This window comes from Jaculus jaculus, chromosome 4 (genome assembly GCF_020740685.1).
Source record: "Jaculus jaculus isolate mJacJac1 chromosome 4, mJacJac1.mat.Y.cur, whole genome shotgun sequence".
Taxonomy (NCBI): Eukaryota; Metazoa; Chordata; class Mammalia; order Rodentia; family Dipodidae; genus Jaculus; species Jaculus jaculus.
The window spans coordinates 56,911,246-56,929,949 of record NC_059105.1 but is presented as its reverse complement, the minus strand read 5'-3'; the positions used below and the strand labels follow the sequence as shown (position 1 = coordinate 56,929,949).

Sequence of the window (18,704 nt, the reverse complement as noted above, 5' to 3'; positions counted from 1 at the left end):
TTAAAGTGCTTGCCTCCAAAGCGTAAGGATCCATTTTAGACTTTTCAGATCCCACATAAACCAGATGCTTGTGACATACACATGCAAGTTTGTACATGTACACAAGGTGGTTGCATGCATCAGGAGTTGAATCACAGTAGCTAGAGGCCCTGGCATGCCATTAAAACAAACCAACCAACAAACAACAAAGAAAAAAAAAACAAAAAAAAAACAGTCTGTTAGGCTTGCCTCAAAAAATAATAGTCCAAAAGAACCAACAGCCTTTTAAAATTAACAACATTTGAATTTAACATGCAACAGCAAAAAAATACATCTAAAGAGAATACACAAAATGAAACAAAAACACAAAAATAAATAATGCAAATTTAAATCAGGAAAGGAGAATGGCAAGTCAGAAATACAGAAGCCAAGATCTCCTGCTTGCATTCTTCAATTCTTCATTAATATAAGAACATCACCATGGCATATTTTAGGAAACAAAGTTGAGTCCCTACAACCAAATGAAATCAGGAATTTAGAAACAATGAGCCTGCAAAGCACCCATGCAGAAATAACAGCTAGGAGCAAGATGAGCATGCATGCCACGCATTCAAGATGAAACAAGCCAGCCAACAGCTTTCCCAGGCCAGACTCTACACACCAACACACAGGATTCCGCAACCACACCTCCACACACACAGTCTCAGGAGAAGCCAGAGACAAGAGAGGATAGTTTCTTTAATGTTTTCTTTATTAGTTTTACCTGGTACTTTATTTTTTTAGACCTAAGGCCTTAAATATTTTTCTAATTTTTGTTATTTAAATGTAGACTAAGACATCTTCTCTATTGCATAACATAAACAAAATAATACTTTCTAAAAATATAATGCCATGTCAAAATAGAGTTCAAAAGCCAACTAAGTAAAACTTGAATAAGGGGCTGGAGAGATGCTTAGTGGTTAAGGAGCTAGCCTGAGAAACCTAAAGAATCAGGTTCAATACCCATGTTAGCCAGATGCACATGATAGTGCATTGTCTGGAGCTCTTTTGCAGTGTTTAGAGGTTCTGGCATGCCCATCCCTCCTTTCTGACACTCTTTCAAATAAATAAATGAACTTGAATAAAAAGTATCTGCATTCATGAGTATGCACACATACGTAGGCATTGATACCATTTCTTCTTCTTCTTCTTTTTTTTTTTTTTTTTTTTTGAGGTAGGGTCTCACTCTAGACAAGGCTGATGTGGAATTCACTATTCCACTATGTAATCTCAGGTGGCCTCGAACTCACGGTGATCCTCCTACCTCTGCCTCCTGAGTGCTAGAATTAAAGGCATGTGCCACCATGCCAGGCTGATACCATTTCTTAATAAAAATTTGTTCTCAGAATTCTACAGTAAATCATAGCACTTAACACTTTTTCAATGTTCAAAATAATTTTTACATGTATATATCATTAGCAAATACCTGCTGTCATTTCTTCCCAGTCATTTGAAGGAAAAAAATTATGAATATTTTATAAATGAAAATAATTTAAATAATTTCACCTTTAATGATACTATGACAGCTGCTGGATATGCCAAGCCAACCATGTGATAGTTTTTCCTGTACATCCTAAAAAAGACAAAAGTAAGTGCATAAAATTCATTTAATCAAAGTTTCCAGCCATTTCTGAAATATAAGGAATGTTACTCCTGACTTATTCACCTTGTACCATCAATGGCAGACCGATTCCCACAGAGGCAGTGAAGATAACTGCAGCTACCATTTGTCTGTATGGCAGGTGTTAATAACCTTTGGTCTAGTCACATGACCCTGTTAAGTTAATGTGATGTTAGTTGGCATGTAAGCATACCTTCCCTAGATTTTCATCTAATTAAAGATGGACTGTACTTTGCTTATGCAACAATAATGTCTCACTTCCACCACATGCATGGCAACAAAGCATTTTTGTTTTATAGCATATATGTGATAATTCTTTTAGATTAGATATTGATTGCACAAACCTATTTTCCTTCTTTTTTTTAACAAAATAGTAATTATAAGAGAGAAATCTGCACTATCATCAGAATTTACATGGACTTTTTGCTATGAATTTTGGAGATTAAATTGGTAAATATTACTTGTCTATTCAAGTTGTTACTCTCTAAAAATAAAATAATAAAAACATTATTCAAAAAAGTTCTTTCCATTCCATAACAATATAAATATCATAAAGTTTTATTTATTGGTAATTTGCCTCACTATTTTCTGATAGAAAAATAAAACTGACATTAACCACATATAAGAGGCCTACATTGATTCCGGCAAACATCTGGTCAAAGTGATAGCCTGGAAAAACCAGGTGGGGGAAAGCCAGCGGTCAGCTTCTAGTGGGACCCAGAAAGATTGTAACTCTTCTACAGACTTCTGATAAGAAATATTCAATTACCACCCATATCCCTTATTTTTATATCAAGTTCTACAAAATGCTGAAGTTTAAGGCTATAATTTTATAAATCCTTCTCACCAAATTCCCAAGAAACACCATAATCTAATTAACTATAAAAATTAATATTACTAATATAAAAACAGTCATGTGGAAAATATACCATGTATGTCTTAAAAATCTCTGGAAAACACACTAACTTTTCTTAATAAGTGGATTGTGTATTAAAAATGCAGGAAATACCAGTAAGAAAAATCACTGATTTTAAAAAGATACTAAAAGTCAAATAATTTATTCTTTTCCTTTTCTGTTTGCCTATATGGTGACGTGTATCTATACATGTTTGCACACCTGTGGGTGCATGTGTAGGTCAGATACTAATATTGAGTTGTTGATAACTCTCCACTTTGTTTTCTGAGGTAGGATCTCTCACTTGAACTCAGTGCTCACTGACTTAGGTAGTTAAGTTAACCAGCTTGTCCCACAATCTCCTATCTCCTCCTGAGCATTGGAATGGGTGGGCTTTCATGCCCACCTGGCATTTATATGTTTTCTGAGGATTAGAACTCAGGTCCTAACACTTGTGTGGTAAAGGCTTTATACACTGAGCCATCTCCCTAACCATATGCTTTTTTTAAAATCTTGATTTCATGGTCGTTCAAAATTAAAATATTGTCATTAATTGTATGTGTAGCTTACTCTTTCTTAATAAATCATCTCCCTATTTCATTAGAAACTGTTACTTTATTTTCATGTTCCAATTTGATGTTTACTTTAAATGACCATAAGTCATTTTTAGATAGGATCAATCAAGTGTAGTACAAATTACTCTATATTGGAATATTTTAGAACAGTTTACAAATGAAATTTTTTATTATCTCATTGAAATAGGTAGAATTATTCTAATCCTGAAGAGCAAGAAAAGTGCTACTCATGCTACAAAAGATTTGGAAAATGACTGTCATTAAGGATACTTGGTTGTGAGTATTTAAGAAAACAAATACTCCACCTAGTTTTCTATCATTTGTTACTAAAATAAAAAAGAAAAAGTAATGAAACAGAGATTAAGAGAAAATGAATATACAATAGGTCAACATTAAGGTCAATTAGGAATAAGACATTTTAACATATTAAATATCATTTGATTTCATGGTATAGAAGAAAAGCAGGAAACGCAGCAAGGAGAATGTATAATACCACTCAGGAAATGTGTGACCTACAGAGTAATATGAAATTCCATTCAATGGTAAAATGAAGATTTTGAGCCTCTGTGGAGATAAAGGAAAAAATTATTGGTATTGTCTAATAAAAACTCAACCCAAGAAAGCTATCGTCACTCTTACTCTAATTGGCCACATAACTCTTCAGCCAGTCTTGTTGGTTCCAACTCTGACATTATTCCAAGCTCCCTGGCCTCAGAGTCAACTGTGATACCAATGAGTTTCCTCTATCAGGAGAAGGCTGTGAACATGAATGTTGTTTCATATGTTATGACTTGTAAAAAGGTAGAGAGGATTGCCCTTATAAAGTGATAAAGAAAAATATCTTTCCCATTATGATACCATCCTCATCCTAATCACCTGGAATAGAATTATAGGATGAAAAATTAGAAGTAGCAAATGAAATGAGCAGCTCTGCTTCCTTCCCCCATCATGAGGAACTCAAACCCTCTGAAAGTGTGAGCCAAAATACATCTTTGTTTTTGTGTGGGTGCGTTTGCAGAGACAGAAATGAGAAAGAAACTACTGTCACTAATAGTTGACATGAACAGTGGCAAGAACTAATTGATAGAATGACTTGTTTGGAGAGGGCAAGGGAGAATCCAAGGACCCCATTTGGAAAACTCTGGTCATGCTGCTGGCAAGTCATGGAGGGCTGATGACAGTTGCAGGGGTAGAGATCATGATGCTAGTGGTAGAATGAAGACATCTTTGGCCAAGGCATGATGATGGCATTGAATCTTGGAAGGGAAGTTTTGGGGGAGGAAACAACAAGACATTAAGATATTCAGGATTGAAGATAATTATGTTTAAAAATTTAATGTAAATATACCACTAATGTGGATTCAACAGTGATTAAAAATATTTAATTTTTAAGCACTCTAAGATGTTAGTTTCAATGTTCATTTCTAACTTAGTTACCTTCTGTTGACTATTAAATGAAAGTCATTATTTAGCCTATGAAAAAAGTAGAAATTCAGCATATCAATATACTTTCTGGAACTCTTAACTTTGTATAAAATGGAAGTACAAATTCAGTTTTTTTTTTAATTCGGTTCAGACTTCTTTTCAGTTTGCCAATTATGCAATATTTCAAACAAAGATTATAATATATACATTCCTTCAGCACATCAAACAAACTTTATCTTTGAGTCTCTCACTTTCTGAAATGCAATTTAGATATTTTTGATTTGATAGCATGACAAATAAATATCACACAGAAAGGACTAAGATTTTAGACATTCTCCTCAGCTGGCTTCAAACTTCTGTTTGAATAAGCTTATGCAGCAAAGAATTAGAATACCATTAGCATTCATTTATTTAGAGATGGCTAAGGTATTAGATATGGTTAAAAAATTTAAAAATGCTTTGAGTAATCACTCATTTATGATTACTCATAATGTGATTTGTGGGTAGTATTCCCAGAAAACAAGCTATCAGAAATATTGCCCTGGTTATATCTTTATATTTCATCATGGTCTTGTTATGAATTCTAACTCAGATTTTTAAAATTCATGTGTTGTTCCATTGTTTCTTTAGTTGTGAGTGCTACACAGACATATCAAAAGTGGAAGATAAAAAATGATGTGCCCTCATTTAAATTTTAAAAACAGTGAAACTGAGCATGTTGATACATGCCTGCAATCCCAATGCTCCCGCAGAATTGTGAGTGAAGGCCATTCTGGTCAACATGGTAAGACAGTGAGACAAGAGTTAGTAACAAATCTCTGGTCCTCAATTTGATTCATCTATAAAATACTAAGGTATAACTAAATACAGGTATAATTAAATACAATTTTTTAATCTAAGGGATTTTTGATAACTACTTTCTTGGGTCTTTAAAAACTTTTATTATGGGAGCATATCATGTCCTAGAAAATAAGGTAATTTTTTCTCTTAAAGTTAAAAAATTGTTAAATTGGGTCATACTACGATGTATAAATGAAACTCGGGTGATTTTACTTCATGGTCCAGAGTGTCTTGTTTTAGTCATAGACATGCTAAAAACAAAGCTGCTCAAAAGTGGAAATGAATGACACTTCTCATGATGGAAATTACAAGAGGAAACCCTTTCCTGTTTAGGGCAAAAAGAGTCCTGCTTGACTGGAAAATGTAGATTATTACCTACTATAGAACTAGGTTTATATGGTTACATTTTATTGAGGTAAAATTTATTATACTACATAGGAATATAAAAATCTTTTAAAATGGTTGTTCAAAAAGTTTCATTTCCAAATGGTTACTCAAAAGCCTCTGCTTTCATATCAACTTAAAATAAATCAAAGTAAAGCATCCAGGACAGGATTATTTTGTGATAGGTAAATTCACTATATATTCCCAATCCTGTCTGTTAATTATGTTAATGAGTACAATTTTCCCCAATAAATAAAACATATGCCCTTAATAACTTTAATATAGTGAACATATTTGCCTCCTTTCAGGTTATTCTCTTGAGCTCTGAACAAATGTACTTACCTTTCCACAAAAATTCCAGCTTGAACAGCATGAACAATGCTTCGAAATTTTGGTTTCTCCTCTGGTTTCTTCTTCATCATCCCCATTTTCCGTGTAAAGGTTGAAGCCAGCCAGTCCCGGACTTCGGATGGGACTGAGTCAGTTTGAATGTCACTGAGTTCATCTTCAGTGTCCAGAAGTCTTCTGCAAACATGCACATGGGGGTGAACATTGGAAAAGGGGAGAAAAGCTAATAATAAGAGAACATGCTTTTCAATGGGAGTGTACTCATAGCACATCACTCTGATAATTCTTTAGCATGGGCTATTTAAAACAATGAATTAATTTTGGAAAGCTTTTAATTTCTCAAAATGATTCTTTTCAGGTGGCCAGAAATGATGAACTTTAGCGTCTACAGTAATAAATTCTAAGTGCAATGATCCAGTCAAAATATATTGCCATTATCATCAATATACCATTCCAGTTAAGGTTAAACTAAAGTAATAAAAGAGGTAGAAGTTTTATATACTGGTCCAGGTAGTATAAACTGTTGGGATTAGGCTTTCATCTTTCTACAAGTCGCTCATGGGTACATTTCACTGGATATGTTCCTCCAACTGAATGAAACTAATAACTAAAATATTCCCATATCCTTGCTTGCTCAATCTCATATATATCATATATTAAATGGCAGAATATTTGTATGTATCCTATGAACTTCTTGCTGTAAACCTTAAATCATTTCCACATCACTTACAATTCCTAATAAAATGTAAATGTCATATTAGACAATCAGTATACTGTGTGTCTTAGATAATTCTGACAAGAGAATATCTACACATTCAAGTTACAGGTGCAATTTCTTTTCCCGAATATTTTCTACATGTGGTTTGGTTTAATTCACAAGTGTGGAATGCCTGGACACAGAAGGCATATCTTGAAAGCTCACTTAGGAGACTGAGACAGCCTAACTGCAAAAAACACCTCCAGATACAAGGTAATGTTAACTTAAGGATGGAGATCTGATGTGTGTAGAATTGTGAGCCAAAGCTGGTTGTCCCGGTACCTGGGAAGCATACACAGAAAGACTGTGAGTTGAAGCTAGCCCAATATCTTGTCTTAAAAACTTCACCAAGGGCTGCTGGCTGGGGACATCCAGAAAGAGCAGAGACTGCTATCAACTCTGGGTGGATGAAGTAGGCTGCTGTGCTGATGCCGAAAGCTACTGTGGACAGAGGTACTAGGGACTCCCTGACCTAAAGCCTGCCTGCTTCAGTAAATAAGAAATGCCCACAGGTCTGAACTGGCAAGAGTAAAGGAAAGATTCTCCACAAAATCCTCAGCTCCACAGGGAGCCCAGCTTTGCCTGGGGGACGGATGCAGGCCAGTGCTGTTTGCTCATTAACTTGGTTGCTTCCTTGACAGTACATCAATTTCAAATTTCATACCCCAGACCTCATGGGCACACTTTAGCTTTCACCTTTGGGCTCTGTTCATTTTGGTACCTCTCTCTGCACAGAAAAGTCCTGAAGATTGTGAGCTGATGGTGGGAAAGGAGCCAGAGATGGTATTGTATGCTAAATGAGGTCTCAGGAACAAGTTACACACCATCTCAAAAAAGTAGGAACAAAATGAAGGACAAAAAGGACAAGGCCTACCCAATATATCCAATAAGAACCAAAGAGAATGCAAAGATTACTCATGAGGGTGAGTCTCCCTGCTTCTTTTACAAGCGAATTGCTGATTGTGCACATGCATGCAGAAGGCAGGCAAGTGTACATGTTTCATGATAGAAAGAAGCACAGTTGCATTTATGAAATTCTTTACTAAAAATAACATGACATCAGTTACACACTACATGTACACATAAGATAAAGACCTATAGCTCAATAATAATACTGGTTACTACTCACTTTATGGTGTTTTTAATTTTATTTTGCTGCTTACATTTGAATGATTTTGATTTACCCCTAGAACACTGACACTGTAATTCAAAGTAAATAGCTTTTTTTTGGCCTTTTAGGCCATTGCATACTAGATTCTTATATATGTTTATATATGCTTATTCTGCCTTCTCACAGTAAGTTAAAGGGCCATTGTGCTATTGGATATGTGCAACGAAGCAATGAAATCTGAGATTCTAATTCATCAACATCCTCATACAAATTTATTTCAACAATGAAATGAAGCCAAGCCACACTCTTAACATGTTTTACTGACATAGTCTTATGTAAATAATTAGATATTCTTACATCTTACATAAATATATATGAAAAGTGTGGGTTGGAGAGATGGCTTAGCAGTTAAGGCACTTGCCTATGAAGCCAAAGCACCTCGGTTCAATTTCCCAGGACTCACATGAACCAGATGCATAAGGTGGAGCATGCATCTGGAGTTTGTTTGCAGGGCTGGAATTTCTGGTGCGCCTATCTTCGCCCCCTCTCTTTCTCTCTCTCTCTCTTTCCCTCTGCCTCTTTCCATCTCTCAAACAAATAAATACAATAAAATATCTAGGAAAAGTATTTATTGTGTCTGTGTGGAAAGTTCTGCCTTGGCTGTCCTGATCAAATGCAGCTAGAAGAGCCTCCAGTGGGACTCATAGGGAGGGAGACAGAATGAAAAGCAGATGCCAGAGAGAGTGACAACACAGGGCTGGGGGAATGGCTTAGTGGTTAAGATGTTTGTCTGCAAAGCCAAAGGACCCAGGTTCAGTTCCTCAAGCCAGCTGCACAAGGTGGAGCATGTGTCTAGAGTTCATTTGCAGTGTCTGGAGGCTCTGGTGCACCCATACACCCATTCTGACTCTCTCTCTCTCTCTTTCTCTCTGTCAAATAAATAAATTTTTTATTCAACACTGGAATGCTTATCTTTATGAACATGCTACAACTTATGTATTCACTAGGAATTTCTTATAATACTCTACTTGACAAATGAACATAAAAGTTAGTATTCAACAGAAATTCTGAGGTTTTTTTTGTTAACCAGCATAAAAATAACAAATACAATTTATAAGAAATATTAACACATGTTTGTTTTTCTACATGAAATATAGGAGAAAGCATTCAGAAGACACTATACTTCTAATTTTGATTGTGATCTTTTCCTGGGCTAATAATTTACAGGATGTAATGCTGAGTTGAGGCGCCAAACCAGTCATGTGATCAGGACAGTTAACATCAGATACTCTACAGGGGTCTATATAATTACATGTAGTTTGATAGGTTAAGTGTGCTAATTGCCTTTTCAACTTAGGATAGTTTCAACTCAATGCCTATTTTCAAAATAAAAGGCAATTTGCACAAGTGTACTAAAAATCCTTTTCTTAAAAATTATTCCAATGTCCTGTACTTTTGCCCTGTACTTGTGAAACTTCCTCCCAGAAAAAGAGCCACCACCCTTCTGAGACCTCAGCCTTGTAGTTTCAGCCCAATCTATTCCCATAGTCCACCTACAGCCTCAGGCTGGCATTGTTAGAGAATGAGGTTTTCCTAGCAGCAGAGAATGTCAGAATTAGCTGGAGGAAGGGGTGTATCTAAAAGAGCAAGTTGTTTTTTTTTTTTTTTTTTTTTTCATCTACTTAAAGGCACAGTGAAGATAAGAAAAGAACCTATAAAAACCTTGGGCCTTAAGGAAGTCAGGACATAGATCAAACAAGCAGACAAACCCTACCAAGTGAGAAAACTGTAATTGCAGACAGGATTTAGAATCCCTCTAGGGGGCCATGATCTCTGGTAGAGGCTGTAGATGTCTCACTTCTGATGTTCCCTTCTCTGTGTGTTTCTCCAATGACAGTGACACATGGGCCTCTCTCAGGGGAAGTGAGACTGGACTAAGATGGAAAAGGTTAAGCCAGACCAGATGTACAGGGTGGCACATGCATCTGGCCTTCATTTGCAGTAGCTAGAGGCCCTGACATGCCCATGTATTCTCTCTCTTTTGCTCTCCCTGTATGCATCTCTCTGCTTACAAATATATAGAATATTTTTGAAAATTAAAAAAAAAAGATAATTTTGGGGTCAGTTCACAGACCCATCTGACTTTACATTAAGCTGCTTTCTCTACAAATCCTCTACCACTGGAAAACTTGATGTTTGGACCTCCATATAGGACTTTCTTTCTCAATTTTTTCAGAAGTTGGGTGGGGGGAAAGGATCTATGTATGGTATTGAAGATCTTTGTTGAGATTAAATGCACACTTCAAATGCTTCCGGTAATCAGAATCAAGGAAAGGCTAGGTGAAATATACCGGAAGGCATGTCTAAGGAGGACATTGCCCATGAGTAAAGGGGTGTACTTTTAGGGTGAGTCTCATGAATGAAGACTGAAGGATAAGGAAGCAGAGCTCTGTGGTAAGCAATGACAAGACTAGTATAATTAAAATACAATTAGTGTAAATTAAGTACAACTGGCATCCAAGATTTCCTTAGTAGAGGCAGAAAATAGGTAGAGGCAGTCTATAAGAAATTCTTAAGAGTTAGATGATTAAGCTCTATTTCCTGAAGGTTCTTTGAAGTCAAGGGGAATGGTTAAGGGAAGAGTCAATGATAATTTAGAAGAAAGTCCCTGAGAAGTTGGTATGAAGCCTTTTAAAGAAAGACTGGGAGGTCGTAGGGCATGCAGGAGTACACAGTTACTTGGTTTGGGTTATTTAAGCAGGTGAGGACATTGGAAGATCCATTCAGGAAGCCTTCTGCAGAAGGCAGAAATGTGAATCACTCTATGAGAGCTGGTTCCTCCCTTTGGGAGAAACAGAAATAGTCAAGGAATAGATGGAAAAATATGTATCTAACCACCAAAGACACATGAGTTGGAGCTATGATAAAATCCCCACTTGATGCATCAATTAAAAAAAAAACAACTGAAAATGTTCAGGCAGTTCAGATTAAGGTGGGTCTGGGAAACAATATTCCACAGAGGGTTTTTATAAACAAAAGCTATATCACACCCTTCTTAAAACATTTTAATCACTTGACATTGCAAATATGGCAAAAATCCTCTTAAGGTCTGATATTAAGTGGCTTTTGTTCTATATATCTCTCCTTGCATATCCACTTTCCTCTTAGTTCACGTCATGTACCTTTGATCTCCTTTCTGAAATTAATATTAACAGATTTGCAAGCCTTTATCTTCTCTCCAACTAATAACATACAGTAATATACATACATATAATCTAGTACGCAATGGCCTAAAAGGCCAAAAAATAGTAATATAATATAGTATATACATATGTAAATATATATATACATTATATATATGTATATATAAACATATTATATGTTGTATATACATATAATGTAGTATATACATTATATGTTTCAAAATCTCATTCATTACTTAAAGATTATGCTATTTCTATCATCTATGTAGTGATCAAATAAAACAAGAGTGCAGGGCAGGTAAACAGAAAGCATTGCACTGTAATCCTATGATGTCACTATGTTCCAAGCATTGTCTTGTTTTCTCATCACATCCAAGAATGATGGCTACACATTTTCCCACAGTCAGTATGATTTGAGAACTTTAAGGTTATATGTTCTAATTTCATAAGCTTCCAAAGATAGATCAATAGTCTTCACAGGACTGTGTTACTCAGAAGTCTAATTACTCAGTTGTAGGATGCATGAAGTTATTTATTGAGAAGGAAAGAGTACATAATTTCAGGAGAAAAGAATGTTGGTAAATACAGAAATAAGAGGAGTGAATGTCTAAAGACAAAAATGCAGCATATGCTGCGTGTAATTAGGAACACAAATCTTGAAAGAGCAGGAGGTTCTTCTGAGATGATTATACTGCTGTGTCAATGAAGTGATTTTATGTTGCTCATTGGTTTGTTTGGTCAAATACTAGTCCAGATGTGCCTTTAAAGATTTGTTTAGATGAAAATTTAAGTTTAAATCAGAAGACTGAGCAAAGCAAATGACCCTCCAATGAGTTGAAGGCCTTCAGGGGAAAAAAAAAAAAGTGACTTTTCCTCAAAAAGATAGGGATTCTGCCTCGGGGTTGCCTTTGGATTACAAGAATGTAACATTAACTTTCAGATTAAGAGGAGTCTAAAAGGAATTAGGCATTAGGATTAGGATTATGTGAATCTAACTAGAATGAGACCAAGAAGGGAGGAAAGGAAGGGATACCAGACAACCCAGTAGAGGGAAAATGTATTATGGTGGGTGGAGGTTCAGGGAAAGGGAGGGTGGTGAGGGGAACTACACAAAACCAAAGGCTAAAACAGTCAGCACAATAGGAAACTTCCTCTTGGAAACCAGGATAAGAGAGAGAACCCCCTATTCAGGGGTGCGTTTGGATCACACCATAATGCTCAGTAAAGGGTGGAGAAAGCTTAAGCCTTAAACCATGCACTCTGGCTTGTGGATCTCAGGGCCAGATCTTGGTTAACCCCCGCAGTGAGCAGTTGCCCAGAGTAATCTATGTGCCTCCCCAAAAATGCAGGCCTTTTCCAAACACTTAATTACCAGATACAGCTAAAAGGTAAGACCCTATTGCTGAAGACACCATCTCAGAATGCCAAGAGACAATGTAGGAAATGAGAGGAAATCCTATCCCCAACTGGAAAACCCTTATGGTGCTGGAAAGTGATATGGGAGCTACCGGGTGATAATGGTCACCAACAGCATGACTAAGTGAGACCCTACAAGCCACACAATCTACCAGCCACACAAGAAGTACACATTTGTACAGTCCTGGCTCACAGCCTCTGTGGGTAACCACCAGCCCTCTGATTGGAAATGAGACCCACTAAGTGGGAAAGGACTCATAACTGGTAATGGGAACCAAGTCAGCACTCTGTGGAAAGGGAAATCACATTACCCAGAAAGAAGCACCCAGTGCTTCCTGTACAAGTTGAGTTGGTAGCAGCATCAAAATGTCTCTCAAGGGCTGGAGATCAGGATTAGTGGTTAAGGTGCTTGCCTGCAAAGCCTAAGGATTCATGTTCAACTCTCCAGGTCCCATTTAAGCCAGATGCATAAAGTGATGCAAGTGCGGGAGTCGCATATATGCTCAAGGGGGCAGATGTATCTGGAATTCACTTGTAGTGACTGGAGGCCCTGGCATGCCAATTCTCTCTCTCTCTCTCTCTCTCAATCTTTCTCTCTCTCATTCTTGCTCTCTTACATTAAAAAAAAGGAGGGCAGTCTGTTGGGCTTGCCTTTAAAAAATTAATAAAAATGTTTCTTATCTCCTGTAATCAAAGAAGCTCCCACCCTTGCTGGTTTTATCTTACAAATTGCAAAGAATACTGTGAGATCCAATACCCATCAGTTCAAGAAAAGACAGCCCAATGCTTGCAATGAGAAATGTCACCTCTACCACATTTACAAGGGTCCTGATGAAATTTCAGAGGAAGCAGTGACACGATTCATATTTGTTGCTTCTCTATTCATGTCTCCTCTATTCTATGTCTAGGAATGGCCTAGATGTCCTTCAAATGATGAGTGTATAATGAAGATGTGGTACATATACAATGGAGGTGTATTCAACAGTAAACAAATATGAAATTTGAAACTTATAGGCATTAAATATATGGATCTGGAAAGGATTCTACTAAGGGAGGTAACCCAGACCCAGAAAGCCAAACATCGCATGTTTTCTCTCATATGTGGATCCTATCTACAAATGTTCGGATTTTTATGTGAGTTGGAGTGAAGGTAGTAGAGGCCAAGAAGCTAGTAAGGGGCTATAAGGGAGGGAGGAAAGGAGAGGACTTAAGGGGAAAGTATTGTATATATGTAAGTAAGAGATAAGCGTGTGTGGAAATGTCTAAGTGGGGCTAAGGAAAGGGATTGAGTAAAAGAAGGGTGGGAGGAGGGTTAATAAAAATTTAATATGTTGTGATTAAGCCACATGGAATCCGACTTCTTTGTATAATGGTGTGCCATAAGCCATAGATTGTTACTAGAAAAATATAAGTGCCAGGGATGGGATACCTTCCAGTGAGCTGTTGGCCAAGGAGGTCTCTTGATGCCCCCAAAACAATATATACCATTTCCAAGGCTCTTGGTTTCCTACCAGAAACCAAGAGGGTAAGACCCTATTGTTGAAAACTCCACATGTTTGGGCTGCAGGTCACTGAGAAATCAAGCTGGAGCTGAGCTGGACAACTCCTCCCTATTGATTAGCTGGCAGAAAGCTGGAAAGAGCTATGCAACATGCAGCCCTATGGGGGGAGAGAAGTCATCAATAGTGGTAAATAGCAGAGGATCCTGCAAGCCTTAAGATTGGCCACCCAGGCTAAATGTGTCAGTTGGTGCAATAGTGGCATGTCTGTCATGAGGGAACCAGTTACTCTCTAAGTGGACATGAGGTCCTCTACATTAGAGGGAATATATGCCTAGTACTGGAAACCTAGTCAAAAACCTATGACTGGGAGGTCATGAACCCTAGGGAAGTAACTCCTGAGTTCATCTGGCTGAATGCATATGTTATGCCCACAAACTGCTTTGTAAACACTTTTAAAATGGTCTATACCTATTTATTAATGCTACTCTCATTTTTGATTTGAGAAGCTGCTCTTTTAACATGGCAGTGACCACTGGGGTGACTAAAAAGTCACCATAGTACTGAGAAGAAGTGACAAAGGAGTGAGTGTTCAGCACTGAGAAATCTATACCACACCCTCCAAGGCTTACAGTCCATTTTGGAAGAGGTGGGACAAAGAATGTAAGTGCCAAAGGAAGGGTGGGACTGCTTACAATGCAATCTTCCAGACAGAAAATGGACTTTATATTCATGACCTCTCATTACCTATCCAACACCTTCATAATATTAGGAAAAGATGATGACAACAAAACAAAAGAGAGACTAATTGGAATGGGGAGGGTATGTTACAGCAGGTAGATTTGAGCAGGGGAGAATAGGGGTAGGAAGAGGGAATTACCATGGTTCGTTGTCTATACTTAAAAAAGTTTTTTAAAAACAACTTCTAGCATGCCTGAGTGCCTTGCAAGTCTCAAACCTAAATAATCCTTAAATCATCTTTCTTGTTTCCTTATTTCATTTATGAACATTATGTTGTCACTATCAGCATTTGTTATTAGTCGGAGAGAAGATAAAGGCTTGGAAATCTGTTAATATTAATTTCAGAAAGGAGGTCAAAGGTAAATGACGTGAACAATAACTGGGGGCTAACTCCACAATGCACAACCCATTTTCATTAACAAGGAGGGTATAATGGGAGGGGGTAGATCACAGATGTGCCTAAATAATGGTACCAAACTGCCTGTATTTACTGAAAAGAAAACTAATAAATTAAATTAAAAAAAAAGAGGAAAGTGGATATGCAAGGAGAGATATATAGAACAAAAGCCACTTAATATCTTAATATCAGGCCTTAAGAGGATTTTTGCCATATTTGCAATGTCAAGTGATTAAAATGTTTTAAGAAGGGTGTGACATAGCTTTTGTTTATAAAAACCCTCTGTGGAATATTGTTTCCCAGACCCACCTTAATCTGAACTGCCTGAACATTTTCAGTTGTTTTTTTTTTAATTGATGCATCAAGTGGGGATTTTATCATAGCTCCAACTCATGTGTCTTTGGTGGTTAGATACATATTTTTCCATCTATTCCTTGACTATTTCTGTTTCTCCCAAAGGGAGGAACCAGCTCTCATAGAGTGATTCACATTTCTGCCTTCTGCAGAAGGCTTCCTGAATGGATCTTCCAATGTCCTCACCTGCTTAAATAACCCAAGCCAAGTAACTGTATACTCCTGCATGTCCTACGACCTCCCAGTCTTTCTTTAAAAGGCTTCATACCAACTTCTCAGGGACTTTCTTCTAAATTATCATTGACTCTTCCCTTAACCGTTCCCCTTGACTTCAAAGAACCTTCAGGAAATAGAGCTTAATCATCTAACTCTTAAGAATTTCTTATAGACTGCCTCTACCTATTTTCTGCCTCTACTAAGGAAATCTTGGATGCCAGTTGTACTTAATTTACACTAATTGTATTTTAATTATACTAGTCTTGTCATTGCTTACCACAGAGCTCTGCTTCCTTATCCTTCAGTCTTCATTCATGAGACTCACCCTAAAAGTACACCCCTTTACTCATGGGCAATGTCCTCCTTAGACATGCCTTCCGGTATATTTCACCTAGCCTTTCCTTGATTCTGATTACCGGAAGCATTTGAAGTGTGCATTTAATCTCAACAAAGATCTTCAATACCATACATAGATCCTTTCCCCCCACCCAACTTCTGAAAAAATTGAGAAAGAAAGTCCTATATGGGGGTCCAAACATCAAGTTTTCCAGTGGTAGAGGATTTGTAGAGAAAGCAGCTTAATGTAAAGTCAGATGGGTCTGTGAACTGACCCCAAAATTATCTTTTTTTTTTAATTTTCAAAAATATTCTATATATTTGTAAGCAGAGAGATGCATACAGGGAGAGCAAAAGAGAGAGAATACATGGGCATGTCAGGGCCTCTAGCCACTGCAAATGAAGGCCAGATGCATGTGCCACCCTGTACATCTGGTCTGGCTTAACTTTTTCCATCTTAGTCCAGTCTCACCTCCCCTGAGAGAGGCCCATGTGTCACTGTCATTGGAGAAACACACAGAGAAGGGAACATCAGAAGTGAGACATCTACAGCCTCAACTAGAGATCATGCCCCCCTAGGGGGATTCTCACTTGGTAGGGTTTGTCTGCTTGTTTGATCTATGTCCTGACTTCCTTAAGGCACAAGGTTTTTATAGGTTCTTATCTTCACTGTGCCTTTAAGAAGATGAAAAAAAAAAAAAAAACTTGCTCTTTTAGATACACCCCTTCCTCCAGCTAATTCTGACATTCTCTGCTGCTAGGAAAACCTCATTCTCTAACAATGCCAGCCTGAGGCTGCAGGTGGACTATGGGAATAGATTGGGCTGAAACTACAAGTCTGAGGTCTCAGAAGGGTGGTGGCTCTTTTTCTGGGAGGAAGTTTCACAAGTACAGGGCATAAGTACAGGACATTGGAATAATTTTTTTTTGATTGATATATTTTATTTTATTTTTATTTATTTTTTTTAATTTTTATTAACATTTTCCATGATTATAAAATATATCCCATGGTAATTCCCTCCCTCCCCATCCCCACACTTTCCCCTTTGAAATTCCGTTCTCCATCATATTACCTCCCCATTACAATCATTGTAATTACATATATACAATATCAACCTATTAAGTATCCTCCTCCCTTCCTTTCTCCACCCTTTATGTCTCCTTTTCAACTTACTGGCCTCTGCTACTAAGTATTTTCATTCTCATGCAAAAGCCCAGTCATCTGTAGCTAGGATCCACATATGAGAGAGAACATGTGGCACTTGGCTTTCTGGGCCTGGGTTACCTGACTTAGTATAATACTTTCCAGGTCCATCCATTTTTCTGCAAATTTCATAACTTCATTTTTCTTTACCGCTGAGTAGAACTCCATTGTATAAATGTACCACATCTTCATTATCCACTCATCTGTTGAGGGAAATCTAGGCTGGTTCCATTTCCCAGCTATTATAAATTGAGCAGCAATAAACATGGTTGAGCATGTACTTCTAAGGAAATGAGATGAGTCCTTTGGATATATGCCTAGGAGCGCTATAGCTGGGTCATATGGTAGATCAATCTCTAGCTGCTTTAGGAACCTCCACACTGTTTTCCACAATGGCTGGACCAGATTGCATTCCCACCAGCAGTGCAGAAGGGTTCCTTTTTTTCCACGTCCCCGCCAACATTTATAATCATTTGTTTTCATGATGGTGGCCAATCTGACAGGAGTGGGATGGAATCTCAATGTAGTTTTAATCTGCATTTCCCTGATGACTAGTGACGTAGAACATTTTTTAGATGCTTATATGCCATTCGTATTTCTTCCTTTGAGAACTCTCTATTTAGCTCCTTAGCCCATTTTTTGATTGGCTTGTTTGATTCCTTATTATTTAACTTTTTGAGTTCTTTGTATATCCTAGATATTAATCCTCTATCAGATATATAGCTGGCGAAGATTTTTTCCCATTCTGTAGGTTGCCTCTTTGCTTTTTTCACTGTGTCCTTTGCGGTGCAAAATCTTTGTAATTTCATTAGGTCCCAGTGGTTAATCTGTGGTTTTATTGCCTGAGCAATTGGGGTTGTATTCAGAAAGTCTTTGCCAAGACCAATATGTTGAAGGGTTTCCCCTACTTTTTCCTCTAGCAGTTTCAAAGTTTCCGGTCTGATGTTAAGGTCTTTAATCCATTTGGACTTAATTCTTGTGCATGGCGAGAGAGAAGAATCTATTTTCATCCTTCTGCAGATATTTATCCAGTTTTCAAAACACCATTTGCTGAAGAGGCTGTCTCTTCTCCAATGAGTATTTTTGGCATTTTTATCGAATATCAGGTGGCTATAGCTACTTGGGCTTACATTTGGGTCCTCTATTCTGTTCCACTGATCTACATGTCTGTTTTTGTGCCAGTACCATGCTGTTTTTGTTACTATGGCTCTGTAGTATAGGTTAAAATCAGGTATGGTGATACCACCAGCCTCTTTTTTGTTGCTCAGTATTATTTTAGATATTCGAGGTTTTTTGTGATTCCAAATGAATTTTTGGATTGTTTTTTCTATTTCCATGAAGAAAGCCTTTGGAATTTTGATAGG

The 18,704-nt window shown here is 37.3% G+C and overlaps 1 protein-coding gene across 5 annotated transcripts in view; it reads right to left on the bottom strand.

Annotated features, from left to right (window-relative positions):
* Nucleotides 1-18,704, bottom strand: part of Pde1a (phosphodiesterase 1A) — a 335,923-nt gene that overhangs the window by 60,103 nt on the left and 257,116 nt on the right. For all 5 annotated transcript variants that reach the window (XM_045147767.1, XM_045147768.1, XM_045147769.1 and 2 more), the window contains 2 exons: nt 6,101-6,283; nt 1,525-1,591 (listed from right to left, as the gene is read on the bottom strand). In XM_045147767.1, coding sequence (XP_045003702.1) covers nt 1,525-1,591; nt 6,101-6,283 — 250 coding nt within the window. The remainder of the gene's footprint in view (nt 1-1,524; nt 1,592-6,100; nt 6,284-18,704) is intronic.